The sequence below is a fragment of the Triticum urartu genome, chromosome 7 (assembly GCF_003073215.2).
Source record: "Triticum urartu cultivar G1812 chromosome 7, Tu2.1, whole genome shotgun sequence".
Classification (NCBI taxonomy): Eukaryota; Viridiplantae; Streptophyta; class Magnoliopsida; order Poales; family Poaceae; genus Triticum; species Triticum urartu.
Genome location: NC_053028.1, coordinates 118,982,235 through 118,994,714, shown reverse-complemented (window position 1 = coordinate 118,994,714; position 12,480 = coordinate 118,982,235). Strand labels below are relative to the sequence as shown.

General features: G+C 47.6%; 1 protein-coding gene across 1 annotated transcript; it reads left to right on the top strand.

Annotated features, from left to right (window-relative positions):
* The first annotated feature begins 8,186 nt into the window (after positions 1 to 8,186).
* Positions 8,187 to 10,783, top strand: LOC125520466 (serine/threonine-protein kinase RIPK-like). Its single transcript, XM_048685388.1, has 4 exons — positions 8,187 to 8,673; positions 8,783 to 8,918; positions 9,009 to 9,145; positions 9,876 to 10,783. Exons 1-4 carry the CDS (start codon positions 8,305 to 8,307, stop codon positions 10,518 to 10,520), a joined length of 1,287 nt encoding a protein of 428 aa, XP_048541345.1. The 5' UTR covers positions 8,187 to 8,304; the 3' UTR covers positions 10,521 to 10,783.
* Positions 10,784 to 12,480: the final 1,697 nt, after the last annotated feature.

Genomic DNA, 12,480 nt, shown 5'->3' with positions numbered 1-12,480 from the left:
CCTGTCTTCATTTCATCATGATGACTATGCTTGTGTTTTGTTATGTTTACTTTTGAGTAATTATTCCGCTGCTAGCAGTTCTTCGCTAAGGAATTTCCTCACCTGCAAATTCCTCAGTGAAGAATTCATAAAAATCGCCTATTCACCCCCCTCTAGTCGATATAACGCACTTTCAGGAGTTCGTGGGACGGATCGTGATGGGATCGCGAAGACGTTCGACTACATCAACCGCATTTATTAATGCTTCCTGTCGGTGTCAAAACCGGCGGATCTCGGATAGGGGGTCCCGAACTGTGCGTCTAGGATCGATGGTAACAGGAGGCAGGGGACACGATGTTTTACCCAGGTTCGGGCCCTCTTAATGGAGGTAAAACCCTACGTCCTGCTTGATTAATATTGATGATATGGGTAGTACAAGAGTAGATCTACCACGAGATCAGAGAGGCTAAACCCTAGAAGCTAGCCTATGGTATGATTGTCTATGTGTATGTTGTATATGATCTATCGACTAGCCTGGCCTCGGTTTATATAATGCACCAGAGGCCTAGGATAACAAGAGTCCTAGCCGAATACGCCGGTGGGGAGAAGTCCTTGTCTTGATCGCCAAGTCTTGTGGAATCTTCCTTGTATGCGGCAGCTGTCCGAACTGGCCCATGAGTATACGGCCACGGGGGTCCTCGGCCCAATCTATCAGATCGGGAGATGACGTGTTGAGTACCCCCTAGTCCAGGACACCGTCAGTAGCCCCCTGAACCGGTCTTCAAGTTAGGGACGCTCCTCGATTCTTCCGAACTGTTCTTCATCTTTGGTTGACGGTCTTGAAAACTGGTTCAACAAATCTTCTCATCTTCGATCTTGAGGATCGCCGAAATGCATTCGGTGAGTTTACACGTCGGGTATCCGAGGAGCCCCTTTAAGTTTCCGGCCTTTATTAATGCCTTGTTGTTTTTATGCCACACCTCGAGTTTGAAGTTGTTCCCGGGAGGCAGTGTCCTCTTGCGTCCGAGCTCTAACGCCGGACCGCATTCGAGGTATCTTTTGCGGCCGAGCACCAATGCCGGACCGCTTCCGAGCTCCAACGCCGGAATGTATCCGAGCTCCAATGCCGGACTATGTCCAAGCTCCAATGCCGGACTGTATCCGAGCTCCAACGCCGGACTATATCCGAGGTGTCATATCACCTTGGTTCAAAAAAGTTGAAGGAGTTTAGCCGAGCTTAATGCCGGAAATGCCCTCTATGGAGCCAGCCACTAGCGCCCGAGCTTTATGTCGGACTGCTTCCGAGGTGATGCACCACCCCGGCTGTGGGCCGATTTTTCGTCAATATTTTTTATTGGTGCAATTTATTCTTTGCCGAGATATATACAGTAGCCCTCAAGGTGTGTATCGGTCTAAAACCCGAGATGCACCTGAAGGATGACGTAAGACCGCTGATCCCAGTAGCCACTGAGACTGAGGTTGATTTGCAAAATCAGTCTGAGGATCAAGTCCTAGCTTGGCAGAATACTTTGGGACACGAAAAGCGGCGTGCTCAGTCCTCGAGACTCAGGTTGGGTGCGGCCGACCAACCTGAGGATCAAAATCTCCTCGGAAACTGTATTGCACTTAAAATTTTCTGCATTGAACAGGCAATGCAGTAGCCCCCGAGACACTGGTCGGGTGGCAACACCAGATCAGGGGATCGATGTGCCCCTTTAATATTTGTAAATAATAAGGCCGAAGCCCAGTAGCCCCTGAGCCTTAATGCGGGTACGGGTGGCCGAATTAAGGATCGATATCCATAGTAAAATCACAAATTATGTGTAATGACTCTATGTATCCAAGTACTTTACGTCATTAATGCTTGGATCCGCATTGTACAAAACTTTGTTGACCGACCATCGGCTTCCACCTCCTCGGCTAGTAGCCGAGGAGTGTTTGTCCTACTTTATAAAGCTTTTATGAGGGCCAAGATTTACGACAAACAAGGCAATCTGGCCATACGGTTTTATGAACAAAGGTACGCAGAGAGATATGTTATATTACTGTTTAACAGAAGAAATGTCTTCCAAAGAAAATAGTCCCGCTATCGGTTCCTTCTTTGCGTTGTCATGCTAAGCATGACCATGAAACCTCGGCTTGAATGTAAGAGAAAAATATCAAGGATTTAGTTTGGGAGGCCAGTTAATAGCCCCCGGTAGTGTTCGGCGACAGTCGAGGTCAAGCCGTAAACACTTCGGCCAATGTTATGAACGGCCCATCATTTAACATAGTCATCTGATCGCTGACCAGTTTACGCTTATTGTGACAGACAGTTTTCGGCTTTCTCCACTGAGGTGCTTGACCATGCGAGCTGGAAGCACAATCGCAGTGGTTCTCCCTTTGCACACCTAGCCGAACAAAGCGGAACGTAGGAGGAAAGCACAAGAGTCGGGCAACCCAACTATTGACCGAAGACACAATTCGAAACCGATGCATATATAGCAATATCCCAGAATGTTTTTGCCGAATCCCTAAAGGTGTCCGGCGTTGCACTGCGAGACTAATGCTGGAAAAGTACAAATAGTTTAAAAGTGCCAAAAAGCTTGGAAAACCAAGAAACGTCAGTAAAAACATGACTTCCGAACAATATCAAGTGTTCGGTGCCAATCCGAAAGTTGGTCTTAGAAAAAAGAAGTGCTTCTGTCGTGCTTTAACATGATACATCCTATCTCAAGACTTTGAGCGGGTCAGCCTACGGCTTCAACCTCCTATCCCGAGGGCGGAGTACTTCTCATCAGGCCAGTTTAGCAAACTAAACTCTAGCGGCTTTGAGAGAGAAATTAGGCTCCCCGACTAGTGACCGCACACTCACGTCGAAAAAAGGAGTGATAAATAATAATAATAACAACAACAACAACAACAACAATAATAATAATAATAATAATAATAATAATAATAAAACTTTGCAACGACTAAGAAGAAGAACACTTATCATAAAACGGCTCATATAAACTTAAGAGCCCCCAAGTGACTTGGGTAGAAGAATGATTGCATGTACCGAAGTACTTATATCATATCTATGTTCAACCGAACTTTAAACGCGTCTTAACCGACCGTCAGCTTCTCCCTCTTCGGTCAAGGACCAAAAAGTGCTATGTACTCCATCGGTCGAGAATATCGACGGTGTTTCCAATAACCAGGCAATCAGGCCATAAGGCTGTAACAGACAAAGCGCGCTCAGGGAACTTATGCTATATTACCGTGAAGTGTAAGAAGCATCTTCGAAGAAAATAGTACCCCCACCGATACCTTTCTTCGGTGCTCATTGTTATTATGAGACTTGTGCAATAGATTTTTTGTACTCATGAGTTCCGTTGTGTGCCGACCATCATTGAATAACTATAAGAGCGCTAGCTTTCGGCTTCACCCAGTCTGAGGTCCGGCTCGGGTGACCCGATCGTGACAATCGCAGAGGTGCTCTCTTTACTCCCTAGCCGAACAATCGGGAACGTAGGGGTAAACACAGGAGCGAGGCAACCCAGCTTGCAAATCGCTTAAGTCAATGTGGTGCATATTGTGGCGTAATACACGAACAAGGAACGAAGCCGTACAAGTATAATCATATGCAACAGGAAAAGCTTCATAAAGGAAGCCCCCAAGTAAACGGGGTATTTGAATTTATGCGTCACAAACAAAGTTTGGACAAGGAAATTTTTTACAGGCAACTTTTTCCAAAAAAGTATAATGCTTGGTCGAACCGAGCACAAGTTAGAAATTAAAGCTTTGAGCATGAAAGCGACTTAGCTGGTTAATGTGTTCGGTATTGATGACGCGGTCCGAGCTTGATGCGGGGCAAGGTTCCATCCCCCAAGCTGGTCCCGAGGTGGCGGAGCAGAGAGCTCGACACGCCGAAGTGGTGACATAGCACGGTCAATGCAGACCGACAGAGTGACGCCGAAGTCCCCGGATCATTTTCCTATGCACAAAAAATAGTGCCAACCAGAGATAATAGTAATAATGATAATTAAAAAACATTGCATAATAAATAATTTATGCAAAGTGAGTAATAAAAAAAATATGGCCTGGCGCCGAAGTCAATGTCGATGCAGGGCGTCGGCGTGATGTAGTAAAGGCGTGACAAAGCCTGAATTCACAGGTCGATCCGAGCTCCGGATGCGGCGTTCGCCGGACTATGTACGGAAATTGATCGAACCACCACGCGACCATCGTTAATGCGATCACTATTTGATAGACCTGTGTACATATCATGGACAAACCAGAGTAATAATTCCTTGGGAAAAATGAACCCAAACAAGCAAAAAATACTGGGATTAATAGCACCTGGTTTATTTGTTGTAGCAATCCGAAGGAAGATGATTCCCAAAATTGGGACTCAATCCGCACACCCATTGCCTGATGGGTGATAAAGCGATGGTATGGCGATGCTGGCAAAGGTTAGCTCGCCGAGGCAAAGCCCTCGGTCCAGCTAACGTGACAGAGCTGGTCGGTTAGTGACGCCGAAGTCCCTGGAGTAGGTTGATGAAGAGATGGTGAAGCCCCCAGTCCAGCCGAGATGTCGAAGCCTCGGTGTCAGCCGATGAGTCGAAGTAGGTCGGCGTGATGGACACCAGCTTGAAGAAGTAATAGTGCGGCCTTGCCGATGCAGGTCGTGACGTGGTTGATGCCGGCTTGATGAAGTAATCGTGCGGCGATGCCGGTATGCCCGCTCCGTGTAATCCGTGGGGCGGCGATGTTGGTGATGATTTATCCTTCGCGATGCCGGACTCTTGTTCGGCTTGCCGAGATGATGATCCGAAGAAGTTGAGCTCGGCTAAAGTGACGATGTGTCTAGCGCAGGTCGGCAGCCGTGGAGTAATATTGCCGGACTGGTTTGACACCAGCATGATGTTGAAGATCATGTTCAAAAGATCTTAAAGTTAGTGGGATGTGTTCAGGAACAAAACACAATACCCCATATAAAACTTCCTTCAAAAGGGATGTCCGAAATCCCGTTCATAAAAAAGATGAACTCGGGTCGGAATCGTTTTCGCGCAGAAAAGAGATCCGAAAAGTGATGCACTAATCGGAAGGTTCCCGGAATTTGGACGGTCGGATCAAACTGAAATTTTGAGAGGTGGTAGATATAGGAATTCCGCAGCCGATCAACGGTTGGATCTTCCAAAGGACGTCTGAGCTAGAAGCTGGACACCACGCCCTAAACTCATCCAAATTCCCATCCAGATTTCACAGGGCTCCGGTATATCGTGGATTGCCAGAGATTCCTCCATCGGAACTCGACGAAATTTTCCAGGGTTGTTATAGACTCAATTCCGCACAATTCCACCAAAGCGATCGTCAAAGCGATACTCCAGGAGGTGGTGGCGGCAGATACGAGTTTGCTGTCCAGAAAAACAGCACGGTCGCTTAAGGGCAATGTTGACGTTGAGCCCCCGAGCTCCATAGATGATTCCTCTGTGATCTTGATAGAGATCGGAGTTGATGTTTGATGAAGGCCCTCGTCCGAACATGGTGATCCGAACATGGGGCGTAATTCTTGGTCGAACCAAGGTGACCGGTCGAGCTGGTGGCGAAGATGGCGAAGTCGCAGTTGATCTGCAGGCGAGCCATCGATCCTTTTGTCGATCACACAGCGGAACTCTCAATGAAAGCACCAATGTCGGTGTCAAAACCGGCGGATCTCGGGTAGGGGGTCCCGAACTGTGCGTCTAGGATCGATGGTAACAGGAGGCAGGGGACACGATGTTTTACCCAGGTTCGGGCCCTCTTAATGGAGGTAAAACCCTACGTCCTGCTTGATTAATATTGATGATATGGGTAGTACAAGAGTAGATCTACCACGAGATCAGAGAGGCTAAACCCTAGAAGCTAGCCTATGGTATGATTGTCTATGTGTATGTTGTATATGATCTATCGACTAGCCTGGCCTCGGTTTATATAATGCCCAGAGGCCTAGGATAACAAGAGTCCTAGCCGAATACGCCGGTGGAGAGAAGTCCTTGTCTTGATCGCCAAGTCTTGTGGAATCTTCCTTGTATGCCGCAGCTGTCCGAACTGGCCCATGAGTATACGGCCATGGGGGTCCTCGGCCCAATCTATCAGATCGGGAGATGACGTGTTGAGTACCCCCTAGTCCAGGACACCGTCACTGTTTAGCGATCTACAAGGGTATGTAGATGCAATCTCTTCTCTCGTAGATGTTCATCTCCTATATTGATCTTGATGAGTGTAGGATTTTTTTTATTTCCCATGCAATGTTCCCCAACAGTTTCACCGAAATTGGCTACATCATATCAGTGCATTTGTAAAGTGATTTTTGTTTCCTTCTCTTGTAAGCCTATTTCTTTGGTCAAAACATCTTTGACATCATTTGTAACAAATTATGCTATGTTCATTGATGTATGATGAAGTGGTTGAGACACCTGTCTTTTCATTATATAGGTATATATATATACTCTATCATACAATAATGGAGTATTTGTTAAAGAAGACACTTCTTTCATTATACAAGGAAGATACAACTCCCTTGCACACACATACATATATGATGGAGATCAGGAATAAATCATCGATCCTTGCTAAACTATACTAAATACACCATCTTGTGTATAATTGTGAACACTAACATTTAAACCCTGACGGGTAGAGTTATGTCCTCACAACTGTACCTCGCCAAAAGACCAATGGTAGTTCTCAATATTAGAATAGAATGTTTACATGTTTTTCAGCTAAACATCACCTATTTTTAATTGGGCCTCTTCGATTTAAAAAATTCTCAAAAGAAATTTTGGAGGATTCTAATCCTTAAGAATTTCTGGTACATGGTTTGTTCGGTTTATAAAATCACAAATTCATATAAATTATTATTACGATTCATTTGCACTAGATTTCATAGGAAAGTTTTAATTCACTCCAGCCCCATCCGAAGAATTCTTTGATTTTCGCATGCACAATCAAACAACTACTTTATTCAACATGCGAGGCACTCTACTCCTGTCGTTTCTTCTTCCTCTATTTCTACGAATTCAATAAGCCTGTGAATCGAAGTGTTTTTAAAGGGTTAGGTCACTTGCTCGTGCAAAACAGAAACGGATTGTTCTGCACGTAAAGCACTTGTAAGATTTTAGAACCGGCTGCTTTTCTTCTTGGACATCAACTGTCCAACTGAACAGCGAATCTAACAATATAAATAGTATGACAAACGAGCACAGCCAAACGCTGTGACGAAAAAACTGCAGGCGCGCCATTGTTGACACGAAAAAGAAGGAGAGGTCAGCTAACCGGAGCAGGAGAGGCCTGCAATTTCATACCGCCACCGAAGGAAGCATCGAACGAACCGATCGTGCTGGGAGTCGCAAGATCGTGTGCTTGTCCTCATCCCCCTATATATCTATCTAAAGAACACGCACGAAAAAGACAGAATTAAAACTATGTAAGGAACGGTTAACCAACTCCTCCTAATGATAAGCACAAACGACGACCACTCCTGCTATGCTATCCCATCCCATCCCCTGCGTGGAGAAAGAAAGTTGGAATGGATGGTTGGTGGGTCACCGTTGATTAGAAAGGGAAGTCGCCATCATCCATGGATGATGATGCATCACCGTTCACCAAGGCTTTAGCTAGGCCACCCCCTTTCATACCTTGATGCTTTTGTTTTGCTTTGCTTTGCTTTCGTCCTCTATTCATTATTGGTGTGAAGCTGCTTTTGGCCACACTAATTAACTAACTAACTAACCAAGCTATCTGCATCTAAAAAAATGCGACCACCATGCTAAGACTAGAATTTGAACTTTAGTGGGTTGGTTCCACCACAAAGAACCTTTGTATTTTTCTGAATTTATTTCAGGCCTTCCAGCGATATTCGTTCAATAAGAGGTTACATTTCATTTCCTCCACTATGAGGGCGTCTGTGGCAGCTTCGTCAATATGAGAATAATATGTCCGCTCAGTCTCTTAAAATTCATATGTACGAACGTCTGCGTCTCTATTGTGTTAAAATAAACGAGCTGCTCTACTGTGTTAAAAATAAACAAGCTGCGTGCGTATGCATCACCTTTCTAATCACTAATTACACCACCTGCTCTATTTGGCTTGTTAGTTAATCAAAAAGTTAATGAGACCCTTCTCCAACCCCACCCACCAGGAAGCCACACACACAGAGGACAGAGCGCCCACTCCGGCCTTTATATGCGCGCCGCGCGCGCCATCTTCGTCTTGTCCTACCACAGAAGTCGCAGACCACTCCCTCCGTCTATCGACTTCCTCGGAGCAGCAGAGAAGAGCAGAGCAGAGCGGAGCAACAAAGCGCAAGAAGCGGAAGCCATGGGGTTCAGGAAGGGCCTGCTGGCGTGCTTCGGCCCGGGCGGCGGCGGCGACGAGGAGGCGGAGCAAGAGGCGCGGGCGACGCCGGGGGCGCGGCGGCGGCGCACGGTGATGAACCTGCGGTCGCTGTCGCTGGAGGACCTGTCGCGGACGCTGGCCACGACGACCCTGCACGCCTTCACCCTGGACGAGCTCAAGTCCGTCACCAAGAACTTCTCCACCGCCAACTTCCTCGGCGAGGGCGGCTTCGGCCCCGTCTACAAGGGCTGCGTCGGCGGCGCCCTCCGCCCCGGCCTCGCCGCGCAGCAGGTCGCCGTCAAGTACCTCGACCTCGACAGCGACGGCGTCCAGGGCCACCGCGAGTGGCTGGTACGTCCCGATTGATCCTCCGCCGCAAGATTTTCAATCAGTCGCCAACCGCAGCTCGTTCGTTCTCCTAATCTAATCATGTTCATGTGTGGCGTGACTGATCCATCAGGCGGAGGTGGTGTATCTGGGGATGCTGAGCCACCCGCACCTGGTGAAGCTGCTGGGGTTCTGCAACCAGGACGACCACCGCATGCTCGTCTACGAGTACATGCCCCGGGGCAGCCTCGAGAACCACCTCTTCAACAGTAAGCGCTCAAAATTCATCAACAATTTTTCTTATTTCTTGTTCGACGATCGATCGACTGGGTTGCTGATTGATCGACTGGCCGTTGCAGATCCGCTGGCGCCGCTGCCATGGTCGACGCGGCTCAAGATCGCCGTGGGCGCGGCCAAGGGGCTGGCCTTCCTGCACGAGGCCGACACCCCCGTCATCTACCGCGACTTCAAGGCCTCCAACATCCTGCTCGACTCGGTGAGCTCCATTCCTCCTCTTCATCCACCCACCCGCTCGATCCGATCTCCCGATCCAATCCAAGCCTGTACCACCACTGTGCTAGACCAGACCACACCTGCGCCAGAATTCAATCTTGTCGACCGAGTGGGCCAGAGCAGAGTAGCAGGTCGCCGTCGACCTTGCAAGTTGTCTGAATTTATTTTGCTATGATCGCTGGTCTGCTCGCCACGCCAGCGAGCCTACCTCGCAGGCCGCACGCAGCGTCCGACCGTTCCGGGTCAAGGCCTCGCTCAGTTTACAATTCAGAGAAGCCAACACGCTCGTGCGAAAATTCAGATTTTGCATCAGCAACGCCCGACAAAATTAGCCAGCCGCAAATTTCCCTTTGTTTATTATGGTTATTGTTGATTCTAGATGCCGGCTGTTGCACAAGTCTGAACCAATTTGTCTGGTTGGTCAGAAGCCCGTACAGTTCTTTAGCCCCCAGCTGGTACAGTACGTGTACATCCCAACCACTATTATAATGCGCAGACGGTACGCCCATACCAGCGGCATTATTGAGGTCCAATGTGCACATACACAGTAGATTTCCTTAAGATAATCGTCTCGGTCTCACCATCATCTCTGCTCAAAGTTCAGAGTGTAATCCAGTTCAAGAAAAAGAAGTTCAGAGTGAAATTCAGTTCGAGTAAAAGAAGTTCAGGTTGTATAATTTGCTGACCTTGGTTTTGATGGTCTGGGTTTGCAGGACTACGCGGCGAAGCTGTCGGACTTCGGGCTGGCCAAGGAGGGGCCCAAGGGGGACGACACGCACGTGACGACGCGGGTGATGGGCACGCACGGCTACGCGGCGCCGGAGTACATCCTCACGGGCCACCTCACGGCCAAGAGCGACGTCTACAGCTTCGGGGTGGTGCTGCTGGAGCTGCTCACGGGCCGGCGCTCCGTCGACAAGCGGCGGCGCGGCCGGGAGCAGAACCTCGTCGACTGGGCGCGGCCCTACCTGCGCCGCGCCGACGACCGGCTGCACCGCGTCATGGACCCCGGCATGGAGTCGCAGTACTCCACGCGGGCGGCGCGCGGGGCCGCGGCCGTGGCGCACTCGTGCCTGCAGAGCGTGCCCAAGGCGCGGCCCCGGATGCGCGACGTCGTGGACGCCCTCGAGCCGCTGCTCGCGCTCGACGACGACGTGCCCATGGGGCCCTTCGTGTTCACGGTCTGCGAGCCGGAGCCGGCGGGCAAGGTGAGCGGCGCCGGGGACGACGAGCCGGCGGCCGCGCAGGGCAAGTGGCACGTCAAGTCGGCCGTGCACGCGGACAGCCCGCTGCGCAAGGGCGACTGCTGGGTCACCAGCGCCGCCAAACGGCCGGAGAGCCCCCCGGGCGTGATCTGAGCAGGGACTCCAGACGAACTCCGGTGCATAGAGACGAGGGATTGCGGTGTAAATGGTGACGATCTGTTCTTTGATTCTTTTCTTTCTCTTCTTCTTGGTGATGTCATTTCATTCTCTCAAAGAACTTTTAGGGGGCAAATTTTGTATTTCAGTTTTGTTGCTGATATGTGTACTGCCAAGAGTAATCCGGCTGATGCCATACCTCCTGTGACCTGTATTATGAAAGTTTGAGGCAATTATACATGGTAAAATGTTCACGTGAATTTTGAATGGATTTTTTTTTACAATGTAGAAATTTGCATCAAATTTTATAAGACTGTGCTAACGACCAGACTGGTCGTTAGCGACACATCCACACGACGAGTTTCCCACGCTCGTTTTCACTGATTTTTTTCCTTCTCTCAAAAACCGTAGTAAATTGCTAGTGTTTTTTTTTATTTTTCACCGCAGTAAATTGCTAGTGGTTTTTTCTGATTTTTCGCTACATAATATGAAAAGAAAATAAAAGTGCTTGAAAGAGGATTCAAACCCAGGTCTATGTAATACCTATCGAGCCTAATAACCAACTAAGCCACCTTTTGTTGTTGTTTATTCTAGAATGACAATGTTATTTGAACCTTTCTTATTTCTGCCATATCAGAAGAAAAAATAAAGTTTGGCTTGGTAACTTTGGCAATGACCAGCGTGATAACTATGGTCTGAGCAACATGATAACTATACCATGATAAGGCTGGTAACTACAGTACGAGAAAGTTAAAAGCATGGGGAAGTATGGTAATTTAACATAGAAATTACCAGTGAAATGTTTCAAAAACTTTTTTCCCTTGGATGAAAGACACCATGGTGTTTAAACGTAAGATATTAGTTATCAAATCCGTGATGATACATCATCATGTTATTTACACAGAAATTATTGGATGTATGTTTTTCAACAAAAAAGTTTCAGGTCAAAAGTTACAGTGGCGTTTGTATGGGAGTTATCAATTTTGTATGTTTCAATTACCATGTTATTTACACAGAAATTAGCGGGGCATCACCCCCCCCCCCCTCTCGCCACACTCGCCATATTTACCAAGATCAGGTACATAAGTTATGAAGTCTGCGATATGTGAGTTATCATGTTATTTGCATAAGAGCTATCGTGGTATGGTTCAGCAACTCCTCCCACCCCTATCCCCACCGACAAAGTTACCAGGACTGGATACATAATTTATCATGTTTACGATGTGTGATTTATCATGTTATTTGCATAGAAGTTACCATGGTATGTTTCAACGACTCCCCCCACCCCTACCCCCGCCGACAAATTTATCAGGACTGGGTACATAATTTATCATGTCTACGATGTATGAGTTATCATGTTATTTGCATAGAAATTATCAGGACAGTGATGCGTAAACTATCATCATGTTTACACAAAAGTTATCGAGGGTATATTTCATCAAAACCCCTCCCTCCGGCGGAGGGAAAAGTTATCATGTTTGCGGTGCGTAAATTATCGAGGGTATATTTCAGCACCCCTTCTCGCCAAAGTTAACAGGACCGGGGTGCATAAGTTATCGGGTCTCTGATGTCTGAGTTACCATATTGTTCACATCAGAGTAACTGGGGATATTTCATCAACACCACTTCCCTCAAAGTTACCAGGATCGAGGTGCATAAGTTTATCAGGTATGTGATGTGTGAGTTATCATGATATTCACACAAAAGTGACTCGGGATATTTCATCAACGCCTCCCTCCCGATCGCCAAAGTAATCAGTACCGAGTACATAAGTTATCAGTATGTGATTTGTGAGTTACCATGCTATACACACACAAAAATTACCAACGATATATTTCATCAACCTCCCCCGCCAAAATTACCATGGTGTCATCACCTCGAGACGAGTTGGTAAAATAATCTACTCAAGTGCGAAAAAGATCGGATATTGCATTCACTTTTGTGCAAACATAGAAAA